Source organism: Fukomys damarensis, unplaced genomic scaffold (genome assembly GCF_012274545.1).
Source record: "Fukomys damarensis isolate Sample0158 unplaced genomic scaffold, DMR_v1.0_HiC HiC_scaffold_36, whole genome shotgun sequence".
NCBI classification, from domain to species: domain Eukaryota; kingdom Metazoa; phylum Chordata; class Mammalia; order Rodentia; family Bathyergidae; genus Fukomys; species Fukomys damarensis.
The window spans coordinates 45,006,709-45,023,747 of NW_022900948.1; the positions used below are offsets into that span (position 1 = coordinate 45,006,709).

At 55.5% G+C, this 17,039-nt stretch overlaps 1 protein-coding gene across 1 annotated transcript in view; it reads left to right on the forward strand.

The window, feature by feature from the left end:
• Positions 1 to 17,039, forward strand: part of Fubp3 (far upstream element binding protein 3) — a 30,211-nt gene that overhangs the window by 9,289 nt on the left and 3,883 nt on the right. The window contains exons 3-13 of the mRNA XM_033758983.1: positions 125 to 158; positions 2,780 to 2,829; positions 3,189 to 3,260; positions 4,475 to 4,532; positions 6,335 to 6,497; positions 7,415 to 7,513; positions 9,351 to 9,455; positions 10,304 to 10,406; positions 11,562 to 11,662; positions 13,124 to 13,265; positions 16,199 to 16,411. Of these exons, the coding sequence (XP_033614874.1) occupies positions 125 to 158; positions 2,780 to 2,829; positions 3,189 to 3,260; positions 4,475 to 4,532; positions 6,335 to 6,497; positions 7,415 to 7,513; positions 9,351 to 9,455; positions 10,304 to 10,406; positions 11,562 to 11,662; positions 13,124 to 13,265; positions 16,199 to 16,411 (1,140 nt within the window). The remainder of the gene's footprint in view (positions 1 to 124; positions 159 to 2,779; positions 2,830 to 3,188; positions 3,261 to 4,474; positions 4,533 to 6,334; positions 6,498 to 7,414; positions 7,514 to 9,350; positions 9,456 to 10,303; positions 10,407 to 11,561; positions 11,663 to 13,123; positions 13,266 to 16,198; positions 16,412 to 17,039) is intronic.

Genomic DNA, 17,039 nt, shown 5'->3' on the forward strand with positions numbered 1-17,039 from the left:
ACTGTCTGCTCGCTCTCTGCCTTCCTTTTTTTACCCCCTGAAATGGTAAGAACTCGTACAAGGATGAAGTTAGTTTATCCGTGCTAATGCTTTGATTTTTCTTCTCTCTTTCTCTTTGCCCCAGTAGGTAACCAGTTAGGGGCCTTGGTACATCAAAGGTAAGCAGTGGGTTATGTTTTATTATTTATTGATCATTTCTAATTGTTTATTGATCCACCATCTGTACTAGAGTGTTAGGAAGTCAGAGTCTGGGAGTGTGAGAAGCCATGGGCTCCATTTCTTTAAGACTCAAGGTTTCCTCCAGCCTTTTCTAAGACAGTGTGACCAAGGAATGAAGTGATGGAAGACACTGGAAATCAGTCCCTGCGTGGTACAGAGAGCGTAGAGGACTTTCAGAACACTGCAGTTACTCTTTCTGCCAGTGACAGCATCCATTTAATTTAAAAGGAGGGAATGTGCCTCCAGCCTGGGCTGCGTAGTTAGTTCCAGGTCAGTCTCACCCATGTCTCATGAACCCTGCCCTCAAGAACGTGAGGCCTTGGACTCACTGAGAACACTCCTGGTGCTGCAGATGCCAGGGTGCCAGCCTGCTTGGGACTGGGGCTGGGCAGAGAACCTCAGCCAGCTGCCCAGCTGGTCCTCTGGCTCTTTCTCCCCTCACAGCCTTCATGGACTGTCGAGGATTTGGAGAGTTACAAAGACAGGGCCTGAGCTTTTTTGTAAAAAGCCAGTCTATAAGATGAGCTACCTGTCACACTGTCATCCTTAAAGGAGGGGAAAGTGCACAGGACGCTGTGCCAGTTTCTTTCCCCTGAGGGCTCCCTCAGCCTTCGCTGCCAGGCACAAAGCTCTGTCCCTTGCATTGCCTGTGAATTTTGAAGGCTTTGTAATAATCACCAGGTGTCACTTAACCAAAGGATTTGTCCCAGGCTCTCTTGTTTGCTTTGTTTTTCTATTTTATTTATTTATTTATTTACTTGGGACCTTGTGCTTGCAAGGCAGGTGGTGGAACCACTGAGCTAAATCCCCAGCCCAAAACAGCATCTTTGGGGGCGGGGTGGTAGTGGGAGTTGAACCCAAGGCCATTACACTGACCTTCATCCTCAGCCTGTTTTTATTTTTTATTTTTTGGTACCAGGGATTGAACTCTGGACTTTTGAGTTTGCAAGGCAGGCGGCAGAACTGCTGAGCTAAATCCCAGCCCTGCTTTGTTTTTTAATTAATTAAAATAAATGAAGCCGTTGGTATCAGACCCTGAATTTCCTGTTACCCGTAATTGGGATGTCATATCCCGAAGTGATCATACCTGGTGCAGTGGGTGGACCCCAGCCTTGCCTTAGAGAAGGGCCTCTTCTTCCAGGGAGGAAGCCCAGAGCAGCTCCCCTCGGGGGTCTTCCCGGAGAACCTGTGAGGCTCTCAGAGGCTGGGAACTGCCGGGCTCTGGCGCTGTGTGACGCGGGGCCTCGGAGGCCTCTGGTCGTCCCCAAGTGACATCTCCTGAGAGGGGACAGCTTGTGTGACACATAGTGGGAGCCGCAGCCGCGGCTCCGTGTCAGGGCTGCTGTCATCCAGGGAGCAGGCAGGGCACACAGGCTGCCAGCCATTGGCGTCCCCTTCAAGATAGTAGCCCAGCGGGGCTGATTAGGAGGCAGGGTGCTGGCTGACTTGGGGGTGAAGGCGTGCACTGCGAGAGAGACAGATGCTCCTGTACCCGGGCTAGGGATGAGCACTGCACCGGGAGGAGACTGCTCCGTCTCGAAGACATGGTGGCGAGTGCGGTGTATGCTGCATTTCTTCTGAGTGCTGCCCATTCCTGAAAAAACGTGCACTTGATTCAGTCCTTCTTGTGATGGGTAGACACCCAGCTGTGCGAGAGATGTTTAAAAATGCCCCTTTCTCTCTTTTGAACCACTTGCATTTAGTCTCCTCCCAAGGTAAATGTTTGGATTTAATTGCCTTCTGGGATGTTGGGCAAATTTGTCCACAGTGCGCTCTATGGCACATTTGAAGGTTTGCTTGAAAGAGCCAGTGTAGTAGTTTAAAAAGAGAAAAGGCACACAATGGATGGGAGAGCATCCCGTGGAAGTTCCCCACACGGCGAGGGAGGTGGTTACCTCGTCCTGGTCAGCACTGAGTAGGCCCTGTACGTTGCAGAGTGGCCAGGAGGGGAAGAATGTTGGGTGTCCTGCATCCGGAGAGCACTCTAATAGAAGGAAGGCTGAACACCTCCTTGGCCTCCAGGGAATCTCTGAGGTCCTGGGACTGATGGCCCATGTGCTAGGGAGAACGTAGCTAGTGAGGGGTGAATTGGGCAGTAGAGAGCAGCTTTGCAGGGAAAAGTCAGGTCCTAGAGGAGTCGATGGTTTTACACAACCCACAGATTTCTTCCTCTGAAAGGAGAAGATGGAGGCTCCAGCTTTTCAGGGAGCAGTTGACCAAAGGATTCATTAACTGACGCTCTGCAGAAGCTCAGGATTTGTTGGTCAGCTTGGCATGACTAACCTCAAGCATTGCCAATACGGGAAATTTGGGGATCTAAAACAGCTGCAGTGGGCCGGGCGTGGTGGTGCACTCCTGTCATCCCAGCACTGGGGAGGCTGAGGCACGAGGATCGCTGTGAGTTCGAGACCAGCCTGGGCTACATAGTGAGTTCCAGGTCAGTCTCAACTACATAGTGAGACCTGTCTCAAAAACAAAAAACAAAACAAAAAAAAACTTAAATAAAGTAGCTGCAGAATTTTGTATTCTACAATTTTTCCAAAATGTTTTTGTTTTTTAGGGCAGTCATAACAGAAGAATTCAAAGTGCCTGATAAAATGGTTGGGTTTAGTAAGTATCAGCATTATCCTTTTCCCTCATTTCAGTCTGTCCCACTTGTTCTGACCTCTCCTGTGAACCGTAGTGGATAATTGTCGCATGTGCTGTGGCGGGTCTGTCGGGCCACAGGGGGGACCGGAGTGTTGGGCAGGGGTCCCGCCCCTCCCTGGAGTCCCCTGTCTGCTGGAGTCCCCTGTCTGTGCCGTTTCACCCGTGGTGTCTGCTGTGATGGTGCCCGTAGCATCACAAGCTTGCAGAGACCAACTTGGTCGGCCGTGAGCTGTGAGCCAAGGGTGATGCTTGTTGGACTCATGAAGCTGTAGTTAAATGTGAGCAGAAGCTGTATTCTGACCCTGTTCAATTTGTTTCAGTTATTGGCAGGGGAGGTGAGCAGATTTCACGAATTCAAGCAGAATCTGGTTGCAAAATTCAGATTGCTTCAGGTAAGACTTCGGTATTTCACAAATGTTTTGTTTTTGATTTTTGTTTTTTGGTAATGGGGATCGAACTTAGGGACCTTGCGCATGCGAGGCAGGCAGTAGGAACCACTGAGCTAAATCCCCGGCCCAGTTTTTTGCAAATGTTTCCAGCTTCAGTACTTTCGCTTGTCACTTAGAAGTCTGGGGCTGCAGGTAAGTATGTGTCACTGCTGTTTCCTTGCACTTCCGGAGTTGGGCTCCTGCAGGAGCATTAGAGCAAAAGCCAGCCTGAGGCAGCCTTGCGGAGAGTGCCATGACCTAGGCGCTGCCTAGGACCTGTGTTTTCTGCACCAGAATGTTATGCCAGGCGTAGCGGGGCCTCGAGGGTCCTGTGGTTTGGGGTCATTCCTGGGAACTGCACACTGGCTGCCCTGGACGAGGCCATCCCATCCCTTTGTGGAGAGAGGGCAGCTCGGGGTTCCGGCCAAATCAGCCTGTGTGTCAGACCTTTACAGCAGGGCCAGCTTGGGCTGTGTGATACGGAGAGAGACAGATTGAAGAGTAGTTTTTATTTCACTTGCAGTTTTATCATCTCGTTTGAATTTGACCTTTTTCCAATGGGGATACTTGATTATAGAGGTGTTTGTCATTTAAAAAAAAAATACTCCTTAGAGTGTCTGAAAGGCAGAAACTGCTCTTAGCTATTTCTCTTTTTGAGGAAAGATTTTAAGGAGCAGCTTTTCAGAAATGAAAGCATCATGTGTGGTGTTGGAAAGTAAGGTTTGTGCCTCCGTCGGATGGCCAGGACCGTATGCAGAAGTGTCGCTGGTCTCTTGGAACGGGCATTCGATAACTGGTGATGGTCCAAAGTGCTTACCTAAAGCTCCCGCTGGTCTGCCTCGGAGCCGTTTCCAAGCACGCGGCCCTTAAACCGCTCTACCGCGGAGCAGCTGAGGACTAGCACCCTTGCGTGACTCATCCGGTTGTTAGCTCGTGGGTGGTAATGAAGCCAAGGCTGGGACTCAGGACCGGTTCACACCCTCTGCTGCATCCTCCTAACTTCCCCTGCGGGACTTGTTTCTCCTCTGACCCCAAGTAAGGCAGCCCGTCTTTTCGGGAGACTGGGCTTCTGTGGGGCTGGTGGAGGAAGCGGCCCGGAGAGCCATTCTGCACACAGGCAGAGGCACCCGTTCCCTGGTGCGCACCAACACACCTCATCTTCTTAATTCTTCTTATAGAGAGTTCTGGGATTCCAGAGAGGCCCTGTGTACTTACCGGAACCCCAGAAAGTATTGAGTAAGTTTGTTTTATTTACTTTTTCCTTTCACTCTTCTTCCTCCTTCCCCGAGTGGGAGAATGGAAGGGCAGAATTGTCACTGAACGCTGTCGGTCTGTGCTGCAGCCTGGCCACCCAGCCGACGTCCGACAGGAAAAGTGGGAGGTCACTGCGAGGGGAGCTTCTCGGTACCTTCCCCGCACCCTGCAGAGCGCCGCTGTCACAGCTGTCCTAACCTCTCCTTCCCGAGGCAGGGTGGTCTCGGGCACAGACGTCACCTGCCTGAGGGCGCTGCTCAACTTCCTCCTCACCTGGCCAGGTCTGGACCAGTGGGCCTGTGCCTGGGAGCTGCAGAGCCGTTGGGGCTCACCCCTTTACCCTTGGGATATTAACCCAGGAACCCACTTTTCGTGGCCATGGTTGCACTCAGAGGGCCGTGTGGACCAGCCGGAGGGTCTCGATCGGCCTGGCCCCGGCCCCGGCCATGACCGCGTCGCTCCTCTGTCTGGCGCTGCATGCTCCGCCTGGTGCCAGCTGCAGGCCTAAACCCAAGACCCTCCTGGGGCAGGGGCCGCGCTGACTCCAGCCAGCTCACTTTTCTTTTTCAATCTACTGAACAGCCCTGCATATGGGCACAGGGCGCTAAGATTATGTCTGGCTCAATAGGTAGGGTGGTTTTATTGTTTCCATTTCTCAGGGAGCGTAGATGAGTTTAAATTCTCTTGTTCTGCTGCAGCATTGCAAGTGGTGAACCAGAATAAATACTGCTGGCAGGTGTGCATTAGAGGGCAAACTGGATGGTTTTGCTGGAGTCAAGGCATTTTTTTCTTCCAGCGCAGGTTAATCTAGTGCACCAGCAAAGTATTAAAAAGCCGCTGTAACTGAGAAGATCCATGGAGTGATTTCTGTGCACAAAGACTACAAAGGCAACATCTATTTCCTGTCTCTCCCTCCTCTTCCAACCCTCCTAACATTCCTGCTTCATGCCGACCCACGGAGTTGAGGCGATGGGATTATAACTTAGGGGAAGGCACTCTTTTCTCCAGGGAGCAATACAGCGGCCTGTTTAGTGACTGAGACTTTCTCTATAAAAAAATCAAAATATAGATGGTGTGTGTGGTGACTTTAAAGGATAAATTCTGCAGATAACAGCCAGGAAAGATTCTGGTGCAGAAAAGGGAGGAAACTGGCCCAACAGACGACATTATCACCGTGTGGCGGTTTCCCTCCTGATGCTGGGTCAGTCACCAGCCGCCTGGCCGGAAGGTCTGGCCCCTGCTGGACGCACAGAACAGCTGCCTGCAGCCACACTGGTGACTCGTGGCCCCAGTTTGAAAGTCAGAGAGCAGTTTTGTTGGTTGTGGAGAGGAAGTTTTGGAACTGGGAGTTCAAACAGTAACTACTAACCCTTTCTTTCTTTCCATCTCTCTCATTGCTCTCTCCTGCCCTTTCTTAGCAAGCATATATTGAGTGCTGCTCTTCAAGAGAGTTAACTGGGTTGGGAAATAGATGTGCAAAGGGATAAGAGAATGTCCCTGTCACCAGAGCAGCTGGCTTTCAGTAGGAGGCAGCCACGTCTGTGGAGACACAGCAGGCACGGGGCAGTGCCCTCCTCAGCAAGGCTCCGCGCTGGAACAGCAGTGTCGTGCGTGTGTGGCTTTGAATTCCAGCCTGGTAGCGTGGCGGATGGCAAGGCGACCTCCCGGGTTGTGGGCAGGAGCTGGAGCTGGATGGAGGGCGGCCCTGACGCCTCGTGCTTTCCCGTCCTGCAGACCCAGGGCGTTTAATGCTGATTCTCTTGTGGTTCTTCTCCCTCCCAAAGACAAGCCAAACGACTCCTGGGGCAGATCGTGGACCGCTGTCGGAACGGCCCCGGCTTTCACAATGACGTAGACGGCAACAGCACGATCCAGGAAATTCTTATCCCTGCCTCTAAAGTGGGCCTGGTCATTGGCAAAGGAGGAGAAACAATCAAGCAGCTGCAGGTACGGGAGCCCCGCGCCACCCAAGCAGAACAGCGGGCCCGAGCTTGCACACCCACCATCCTGCCAGGGCTCCCGGAGCTCTTCAGTGCCCCTGGTCCCCGCTGGGCTGGCCTCCCCGCAGTGACAGCCTCTAGGAGGAAGGACAGTGCGCTCCTGGGCCGGGAGCCTGCCCTGCCACGCCCATCAGTTCTCAGGGCTCAGAGTCCTTGTCTAAAAGGAGGTGCCTGCCTCTCATCACAGCCGAAGCATCCATTGTTTTCTTTTTATGTCTGCTGCTGAGTAGGAGCTCCGATAAGTAGAGCTGTGAGCTCCAGAATCCTGCGCCTGAGACGCTGGGTGCCGAGCACGTTTCTGAATTTAACGTTCCCAGCAAGGCTTGGGCTGGGGCTGCGCAGTCAGATGCAGGCGTGCACAGCCACGCAGGAGTGGCCGCAGCCTCGGGAGGGAGGCTAGAAACAGGTGTGCAGTTGGGGACGGACCTTGAGCTTGGCACCCCCAGGCGTCATGGTTGCAGGTGAGGGGCGAGGCTCAGGCCTCGATCATGGACGGTGCCTCCTGTGGGATCCCAGAGAGCGCAAGGATCTGAGCCTGCACTGGCGAGCCCGGGCTCTCCGACAGCCCCGTCGGGAGCCTCCCACTGTGGGCCTGCGAGTTAAATGCACGCGCTTGGCTTACTGTGGAGTAAAGAGCTCACTGGCGTTAGGAGTTCTGGGCACTGGAAAAGGAGAAAAGAGAGTCGTTTGGGAAATCATGTATGAGTCCCCTCAGCTGTTCTCACACAGTGTGTTGTGCGTGTCTGGGAAGCCAGGTCCACGGGGCCAGGTCGGTTAGGGCCTGGGCTCAGTGTGGCCATGGCCTGGCATCCTGTGGTGTCTGCCGCCTTTTCCTGACAGTGAGGGCTGTGCTGGTCCCCACAGGAGCGCACAGGGGTGAAGATGGTCATGATCCAGGACGGCCCGCTGCCCACGGGTGCAGACAAGCCTCTCCGCATCACCGGCGACCCCTTCAAAGTACAGGTAGGGATGAGGCAGGGCGGTGGGTCCTGGCGCTGGCCTGGGGCTTTCGTCTTCCTCCCGTCACGGTGTGCGTGCTCCTGTCTGGGGGAAGCCACTCTCCTGCACGAGCTTGGTGCTGCCGAGAATACAGTGCTGCACCCGCTAGTGTGCACTGCGGCTGCTCAGAGTGGTCACCCCAGAGAAGGGCTCAGCTCCTCGAGCTGCTGGCCAAGTGTTGTGTGCTCAGTGGCGGCCCACGGGAGGGAGCACGTCCAGAAGTGTCCGTCGGCACCAGAGGCTGCAGTGGCTGGCATGGTCAGTTGCGGCTTTAGGGCTGCTGCCTCGTGGGCTCGGGTGCAGGCTTTCTGCCTCACACAGCCCACTCTGGCCCTGTCAGCCACAGTTGGAGATGGGCACAGGTGCCAGAGCCACATGAGCACATGCGTGGCCTCACACGGGCATCCTGTGCCTGAGCTCGGAAACACAGCCGCGTTGCCTGTGCAGTCTGTCCTCAGTGAAACGTTAATGCTCCTTCTGCTGCCTGCAGCCCACCTCACCGTTGCTATGCTAGAGTAGCTCCGTGGCGACAGCAGGGGAGAGCCGAGCCACCATTCACCACCGTGTCCCCTCAGGAGCTCTGGCTTTCTTAACCTTCTTACCCTTCTCGATCAGCTGCGCTGGTCGTGATCCACACATCAGCATAGGACAGAGGGCTGGTGGTGAGCGTGGAGCTTTTCCTTGTGCTTTAGTGACATAGCTCCTCTCCTGCCTGGGGACTAGCGAGACCCTGTCTCAAAACCTAGCAGAAGGGCTGGAGGTGCAGTGACATAAAAAGCCTGGCTTCAGTCCTCGGACAGGCACGTTAAAGATCAGATTGCGCCAGGCCATTCGGCACTTAGCCGGTGCGGCTCGGCCCCGCTGCTGAGGCACTCAGGCCTCCGAGGCCTCTCCAGCTCAGCCCGGGGGTGTCTTGCAGGGACACAGCCCCCGCAGAGTGTCTCATTGACACTTAGAACTGTGAAGGAAATAACAATAACCTAGGGTGGTCAGCATTTTTTAATTTTAAAACTGTATATTCCACTTTTTATTTGGCAGAAGTAGTTCACTATATTCAGGTTAAATTGTTTTCTCTTCCCGGCTTTTAAACTTTAAAATAGTCATAAAAGTAGAAAAGCCAGTGCAGTGAACAATTGCATACCCTCAGCCTACTCGGCAGTTTGCTGACCGTGTCTTTTCTCTACCTTTTATCAGAAGCAGATGCCGTGACATTTCACCCCGAGCCCTAAGAATAGCCAGGCCCAATCCTCGGGGTCTCCAAAACATAAAAATAAAAACCAGGCCTAAGAAATGTGGCCTGTGCAGCTCATCCAGTCCATGCTCCCATTTTCCAAATGTCCTCAGGCTCTGATCGCTATTGGGGGTCAGCTGGTTTCCGTTTTTTGTAGAACCACAGCTCCGTGTACACCCGCTGTGGGCGGGCGGGCACAGGACGGGGTGGCCTCAAGTGCAGTCAGATGCGTGGGGTGGTCTTACAGCACCTTGGGCCTGCTGTCCCTCCCTGGCCAGTTGTGTCTTGCTGCAGGGCCTGTGAGCCCCTCCTTAGGTCTTCTAACCTAAGTTAGGCCACCTAACTGCACTCAGCCAACCCTCTCACCAGAAGGGAGTGGCACCAAGAAGCACCTTGGGCACGGGAACCTGTGCTGACCACCTGCGGAGGTGCTGGCCCTCACTGCTGTGTAGTACTGTGGTGGCTGAGTTCTCCCTCTGGGTGCTTAGGCCCGCATTGGAAGAGTCGGCTCTGAAAGCTTCACTTGGTGCAGTCTTTCCCCCACAACGCCTTGCATTTGTATCTACACAGCAAGCGAGAGAAATGGTACTAGAGATCATCCGAGAAAAGGACCAGGCTGACTTCCGAGGTGTGCGTGGAGACTTCAGCTCCCGGCTGGGAGGAGGCAGTATAGAGGTACGCGCGAGTCTCGGTGACGGATGACAGGTGCTCTGCTCTGAGTGCTCTGAGTGGCTCAGTTAGCTGTCCTCGCATCTTGGAAACGTGGAGTCTGCCCCTTCCAGAGTGTGAGGACATCGGAGGGCGCGAGGGTCACTTCCCCTGCCTCTGGGGTTTGGCTTTAAAGGTTAGCTCGCTGTTGGAGTGAGACCAGAGTTCGTGTTTCTCCGTGATCCCTGTGACAGTGCGAGCCCTGGGAGCCCATTCATCGATGGAGTGGAGTGGTCGGTGTTTTTCATCTAACACAGGCTACACCTCGGGTGGACTTTGGGGACAGGGCCAGGAGCAGTGAGACAAATCCAGCCGCAGAGACAAATCCGGACCAGGCAGGCGGAGAGGATAGGGCTGGGGAGGGAGGGTTTCGTCAGGTGGCCAGAGCTGCTGGTGAAGACGACGCATGGGTGTAGAAAGTGACGGCGTCATGTGCGTTTTACCTTTCCAGAAGGAACGCTAGAGTGTAAAGGGCCGCAGGCATATCAGTGTGTCGGTTTGTTTCTACTCCACGTTTACAACTTTCCGTCAGGCCTTAGACTTATCTGATGAATATTTCCTGGTCAAGAATGTAATTAGTATTGTTCCTAAGAGAAAAAAAAATGCTTTATTATGTGATTTCTAGAATTACACTGTCATGAAAACCCAATTATCTGTCTTTTTTTTTTTCCCCCTTTGGTACTGGGCATCATACTTGGGCCCTTGCACTTGCAAGGCAACAGCAAAACCACTGAGCCAAATCCCTGCCTGGCCCATTATCTGTCTTTTTAAAACCAGATTTAAGAAAGCTCTGATGAGGTTCTGTTCTCTTTTAGGTGTCTGTGCCTAGGTTTGCTGTGGGGATCGTGATAGGAAGGAACGGGGAGATGATCAAGAAGATCCAGAATGATGCGGGCGTGAGGGTCCAGTTTAAACCAGGTTGGTTTTGATGGTTCTCCTTGGTGGCGGAAGGGGGGCTCTGTTAGGAGCCACGCACCCAGGACCTCTCCTCATCTGCCTCCCTCCCCTTTTTGCCCTGGAGCTTATGCTCTAGGCCAGGACACTGGCATGGCGCCTTCCGCACACAGTGCAGTGGGGCCTCGGTTCGCAAGCTTAACTCTTCCCGTGGTTCTGCTTGAGGAATTCATCCCCCTAACCTTAACCTTATCCACAACCACGTTCTCGTGACCCGAATCCGAATTGCACACCAGATCAGTCCATGATTCTGGTTGCCACTCAATTCCATGCATAGGATTAGGGTTAGGGTGACGTTTAGGGGGAATGAATTCTGCGACCACAACCACAGAGAGAATTAAGTTTGCAGACTGAGGCCCCACTGCACTGTAGCCTGGCAGTTTTTCTTTCTTTCCTCCCCTGAACAGCATAGTATTTCCAGTCCGTAGTTTAGCTAAGTGAAGATTTTTTTAAAAACATTATTCTGTTTTTATATAGAGATAACTTATAATCGTGAAAAAGGATATCTTAGAGGTTTTTAGTGGGGAGACTGTTTGTTGTGGTACTAGGGATTGAGCCCAGGGCTTTCACACTGAGCTACATCTCCCGTCCCCCTCCTTTTTTCTTTTTTTTCTTTTCCTTTTTTTAGACAGGGTCTTGCCAAGTCACCCAGATTGGGCTCAAGCTTATGATCTGCCTGCCTCAGCCTCTCAGAGTCCTGGGATTACAGGCAAACACCAAAATGCCCAGCTCTTTAAATTTTATAAATTTACTTCTGTGGGGAAAATTTTCTACATTGTGCGTGTTTTTTCATTTCTCTGAAGAGAGAAGCATTATTATGTGTTATTTTTAGATACTGTTGCCTTAACTTCATTCTGTTTTTCTTGGCCTTTTTATTTCTTTGAGTGTTGCTTTGTTTTTCTATTGATATCTTTTAAAAATAGCTGTACTTGCATAAGAACTGAGTATTGACCTGAAATAGACAAAAGGTCGTAATAGTCCACGTCTCCCCACACCCCTCGCAAACCATTCCGTAACATGGGCCCAGCCGGCTCGCTGCCTTGAGGCACTGGTGAAGTCAGCGTGGCCTTGGTGTCCTGCTTATGGGCTTCTTCCTCCTGTCTCTCACCTGCTCTTTAGATGATGGGATTAGTCCAGAAAGAGCAGCGCAGGTCATGGGCCCTCCGGACCGGTGTCAGCACGCAGCACACATCATCAACGAGCTGATCCTCACCGCCCAGGTGGGTCCCGCACTCTGCTTGTCACCTGCAGAACAGAAATGTGCCCGGGGAGTAGTCACACTCGCCTCCATCCCCACTGGAGGCCAGGGACCTGTCTGTGCCCACCTCTTTCCTGTTTCCGGTGCTCAGACTGAATTGACAGGTCTTCTGGGGTCAGAAAGGACCCCAGGACCCTCCCGACTCCTGGTGTATCCTCAGCCCCTGTGCCTGGCCTGTCTTTGAGACACACAGCTTGTACGATCCCGTCCCGCTGTGGCCGGTGTTGGGAGTGCTGGTCCCTGATGGCGTGGCATGTGCTGGCTGAGGAGGAAGCTCCTGTGCGGGGCAACTGGAGCCAGAGCCCACCTTGCTGGGTAGAATTGTAGCCCCACTCTGCCCGTAGCCCCAGGAGCTGGGATGAGTGTGGTTTTCACGAGGAGGTGCTGCTGGGTGGCCCCTGCAAGCCTCAGGTCCCCCTGAACCATGGAGGAGTGGGCCACCTAGATCTGCAACACAGTGCCCGGGGAGAGACCACTGTGACCGGACAGCCAGGCAGCCGTGCTTGGGTCGGACCGGTGTGGGGAATGGCCACTGACTGCTCTCCCAAGCGGGGTCTGGCTGTGCGTGCGCATGTGGGGGAGTTTGTGTGTTTTAGCGTAAATCTGTCAGATTACCTGGTTTGTCACTCGTGTCATGTAAAAGTGCTCCAATTATCTCTGTTCTCTGCTGGCTCCGACTTGGGCAACATTTGGTTTGCTTGTCATCGGCAAGAGCGGGCTCTGCCCAACACTTCTCCACTGTGTCGGGCATCTTCGGGGCTTCCTTTTTGCATGAAGGAACTTGTGGCTTGGCCAGGTTCGCCCTCCAAACTTGGAGGGTGTTAGGTCCTGCGGGCCCAGAGCGATGCAGTGGCCACGTCCGGAGCCCGGCTTGCTGCGTGGAGGGGTGGGCTCCTCCCAGGAGCGCCCGGGCTGAGCCTCTGCCCTCCCTTCCGTGGCCCTAGGCAGTCACTTGAGCAAACTGCTCCTTCCTGGAGTAGACATCCTGTTTGGTCCGGGTAAAAACAAGTGCAGGTGTTCGGACTGGGGTGGCAGTGGCTGACTGGCACACGGGCGTGGCGCATCCTTTCCAAGTGCCTGAGCTCCTTGGCCTCCCTTGTCCTGCTTCAGCTATGAGGAGAAACCCAAGTGTTGCCCCTGTGGGTCAGGTGCTGTGGTTGAGGCTCAGGCTGCTGGGCTCAGGTGCAGAGCTGACAGCTGCCCGCCCGTTAGAGCCGGGCCCTTGTGCTGTCTCACGGGCACGTGTGTCCACTATGCCCGCCGTCCTCCTTGAGCACACCTGGGGCGTGCATTGTCCTAGGCTGAGAGGTGCCAGGTTCTGATGTGGCGTTATTACATCCCGTCAGTGAGCCTCCCCCCGCAGAAGGTAAAAAGTGCCAGTGGCAGCATCAGCGCACGTCACTAGAACCCGTGTCTTCCTCAGGAAAGAGATGGCTTTGGGGGCCTGGCAGTAGCCAGAGGAAGAGGCCGCGGCCGAGGTGACTGGAATGTGGGGGCCCCTGGTGGTATCCAGGAGATCACGTACACCGTACCGGCAGACAAGTGTGGCCTCGTCATAGGCAAAGGTGAGTGAGCGGCCCCTGCTGGGGCAGTTCTGTCTCCCTCCTGCTTCCCCAGAGGGGACACCAGTCACTCAGGCCAGTGGCTGGGACGGCCCGTGTGTGGCATCTGCTGCCTTCTGCAGGAGCCCTGCCTGGTGCAGGCCTTGTCTGGCCCTTGACTGTTCCCATCACCCAGCACAGGGCAGGTGTTTGAGTGTGAACGGGACCTGTGGTCCTGCCGGCAGTGAGCCACAGGGACCAGTCGTGCTCTCGTCTGGGGGCAGGTGCTCTCTGGCACGGGTGTCACTTGTTGGGTTTGGGTACTCCCTCCCCTCTTTATTGATGAGAATCATGCGGGCATGCTTTTTCCTCTGGACCTACGCCTCCAGGGGAACAGACCCCACGGAGGACGTGCGGATGAACTTGGTGGCCGCGTCCTCGCTATCTTGGAACCTGGGCGGCGGCTGCGTGGGAGAGGGGCAGAGCTCTGGGAGGGGCTGCGCCTGCAAGGTGCCCCCACTCCGGCCTCCTGGGGGTGTTAGGCCTGGGAGGAGTGGGGCCTGGCTGTGTGGCAGGGCTGGTGTCTGGGGTCGGGTTTTGTACTCGCCTTCATTGTTCATTTGGCGGCATATGGAGGAAATAAATACTGCCTTCTCCCCAGAGTTTCTCAGGTTTCTTCGATCACCAAGTACGTCTTAGCTGTTTTGGGGTGCTCGTATTGCAGGGAATGTGACAGCAGGACTCGGGAGTGGGCGGGGCGCTCCACTCGAGGACAGTGTGAGTTTTGTGCTCTCTTCACATCAAGCCACTCTGCCGAGGCAGCAGTGTGGGCGGTGACTCTGGGCTCTGCTGATGCAGTGTCCTGACTGTCATTGGCTGCTGGTGTGCTGCAGTGTGTCTGTCACACACGCCGCCAGGCCTCTGATGCTGCCAGGGATCAAAGTCTGTGGCCACCTGTGGGAGGATGACCAGAGCCTGGCACCGTGGCCTGCTGAGAGCCGTTGTGTCTGAGGTTTTCGGTCCACTGTGTCCAGCAGGGGCCCACTGGCCTGACTGCAGCATCCCCTCCTTGTGAGCCCTGGGGGCCACAGAACAGCCCCACGCATGCGGATGTGCATCCGCCTCCAGCAGACCCGGACAGTGGGGACAGAGCGGAGCGCTACTTGCCAGCGAGTCCCAGTGCTCACTCGGGTTGCGGCCCCAGGGAGTCTGGTGGGAGCTGTGCCAGCCATGCAGAGGGCCTTTCTCATTGCTTGCCGTGGCATCTCCTTTCTGGGGGATCGTGTGGGTGAGGGAGAGCAGCGGGCCGTGCATCCTGGGCTCCGGCCCTTGGACAGACGTGCGCCTCCCCGGGCCCCTGCTGGATTTCCATGATAAACACGGCAACACTGACAGATAGCGTGGCCAGCCCTGCTCTTGTCAGCCGGTCCTTTTAGCGGCATTGATTAATTGCTTTACGATTTCACGTCCAGCCGGGGACCGCTGGTGGGTCTCTTCTGCCCCCCATCCGTGGAAGAATGGGGCAGGCTGCTGAATGAGTCGATAGATGGCCACCCTGTGCCAAGCTGGTGACCCCATTTTGAAGGAAGATGAACTTAAATTAACTCCTCCTCGCCCCGTGCAGCTTGGTGGCGCCTCCTGGGGTATTTGCTTGCGTGCTCCGGAACCAGTGGGCTGCACCGTGGACAGGGCTGTCTGGGCTCCTGATGGCCAGGCCGCCACTGCCTCTGCGCTCGCCTGTGACCAGGTGGTGCTAGGCAGACTTGGTGAGGCCCCAGGTCCTGGGGGCCCTGCAAAATGATCTCCATCTCTTCTTTGTTCGTTGTTGTGCCTGGGCCCAAGGCTCTTGGCCCCGGGCACAGAGCGCTCACTCTTCCCTGACCTCTGAGGAGAGGGTCTAGGGGCTCATGCCTGCCTGGCGGGAGAACTGGCTGGCTTGGCATTGGAAGTCCCCCAGCCAGAGGACAAGAGATTCTAGAGGTCCCTTAGGGACAGCATGAGCACCAGACTTCAGTGGGGTGTTTTTATATCTTTGTCTTTTTCTTTTAAATTTAAAATGGCCCAAACTAACAACACACACGAGCCGACTCGACTGCCCACGCTGAAGGACCACGTTTTGCCTCTTGACCACTGTGGAGTCCTGTCATCCTTGGGGGATAAAGCTCCTCTCAGCGCGGGAGGGAAGCTGGCCAGCTCTGAGGGCCCAGGTGCCTTACAGGGTGGCTTCAGTTAGGTTGTGACTAGGGTGGACGGGGGCGGCACCAACACTGGTCCTCCTCCTTTGCTGTCTGTTATTTGGGGCTCCTTGCTTCCCTACAGCAGGCTTTCAACATTTTATCTTTTTGCCAGTTTGCAAAACCCTGCTCTAACTTTTTCTTGGATTCTAACTCCCCCTCCACCCCAGCAGATCTAAGTTCTGTGAAATTTCAAGAGAAGAATCAGACCATTGTTACACTGCCTGAGCTTTTGTTACGCAAATTTCATTAAGAGACTGGGACTCTCACCGGTTTTTGAAAGAGTCCAACTACATTTTCTCTAGCGGAGTCACCCAGCCCAGCCCTGCCCTGCCTCCTGTCTGCCCCCGCCCCACCCGCAAGGAAGCAGCAGGACCTGCAGGGGCAGGAGGGCCGTCTCAGCCTCTGACTGCCCAGGGAGAGCTGCGCGGGGCAGCCCCACCCTGCCCTGGGCTCTGGGGCATTGGTGCCTTCCCTGGGCCACGTCTGGCTTAGTGGGAGCATCAGCAGCTGCTGCAGCCGAGCTCCGCCGAGAAACAGTGGGGAGGAAGGAGTAGATCGCTGGCCTCAGCCCAGCCCTGTTTGGTGCCACTGGGCCTCCGCTTTCCTCTAGGCAGCCGGGCTTCAGGAGAATGAGCCCAGTACGGCTCCTGGAGGGAGGAAGCACTTCCCCTGGGGTGCGGGGCCCAGGCACCTCCCTCACCCTCTGTCTCCTGCCTGCAGGGGGCGAGAACATCAAGAGCATCAACCAGCAGTCGGGCGCGCACGTGGAGCTGCAGCGGAACCCCCCTCCCAACACCGACCCCGGCCTGCGGATATTCACCATCCGGGGCGTCCCGCAGCAGATCGAGGTGGCCCGGCACCTCATAGACGAGAAAGTGGGCGTACGTACCGAGCCCTCCCCACCTGGCGGGATGCAGCAGGACTCTGCTTGGCGTGGCCAAGGCATCTGTCCTCCCTGGTGCCTCGCACTTCCTGAGCCTTCCTCCCTGACATCCTGGGAGCACCCCCGCTACTTGGCCGAGGGCAGGGAAGGCCAGCTTTGGCAGGACTCCCGGGACCGCAGCGGCTCCGTCCGCAGAGCGCGTCCCGCACAGGCTTAGATGAAAAGCGGGCAGCAGCCTCCCCAGCGCTGCCCTGAGCCCCGTGGGCGTCGCCTGCCGGCAGCCCGCAGCCGCAGCTTTCATTGACTCTGGCTTTAGTTTCAGGCACCTCAAAGCAGATAAAGAAAGGGAGTGTTGATGGAGGACAGATGGGCCACTGCTCACCTCAGTGGGGACGTAGAGTGGCAGAGAGAGCCCGGGGCCAGCCTAAGTTGACGGGAGAGCCGAGCAGGTTGGTCCTCCCCCAGGGTGACACGCCAGGGCAAGCATGGTGGCGCCAGGATTGGCTGTGTGGTGGTGCTGGTCACTCGAGGGCAGGAAGGCTAGTGTGAGTGCAGGGGCATCTCCTTCACCACTGTCTCCCGAGCGGGCTCGCCTGGGGCCTGGGCGGAGGGCGAGGCACCGCCACAGGGGTGAGAGCCATTCTGCCCACACAGGGAACCGGCCTCGGCGCCGCCGGA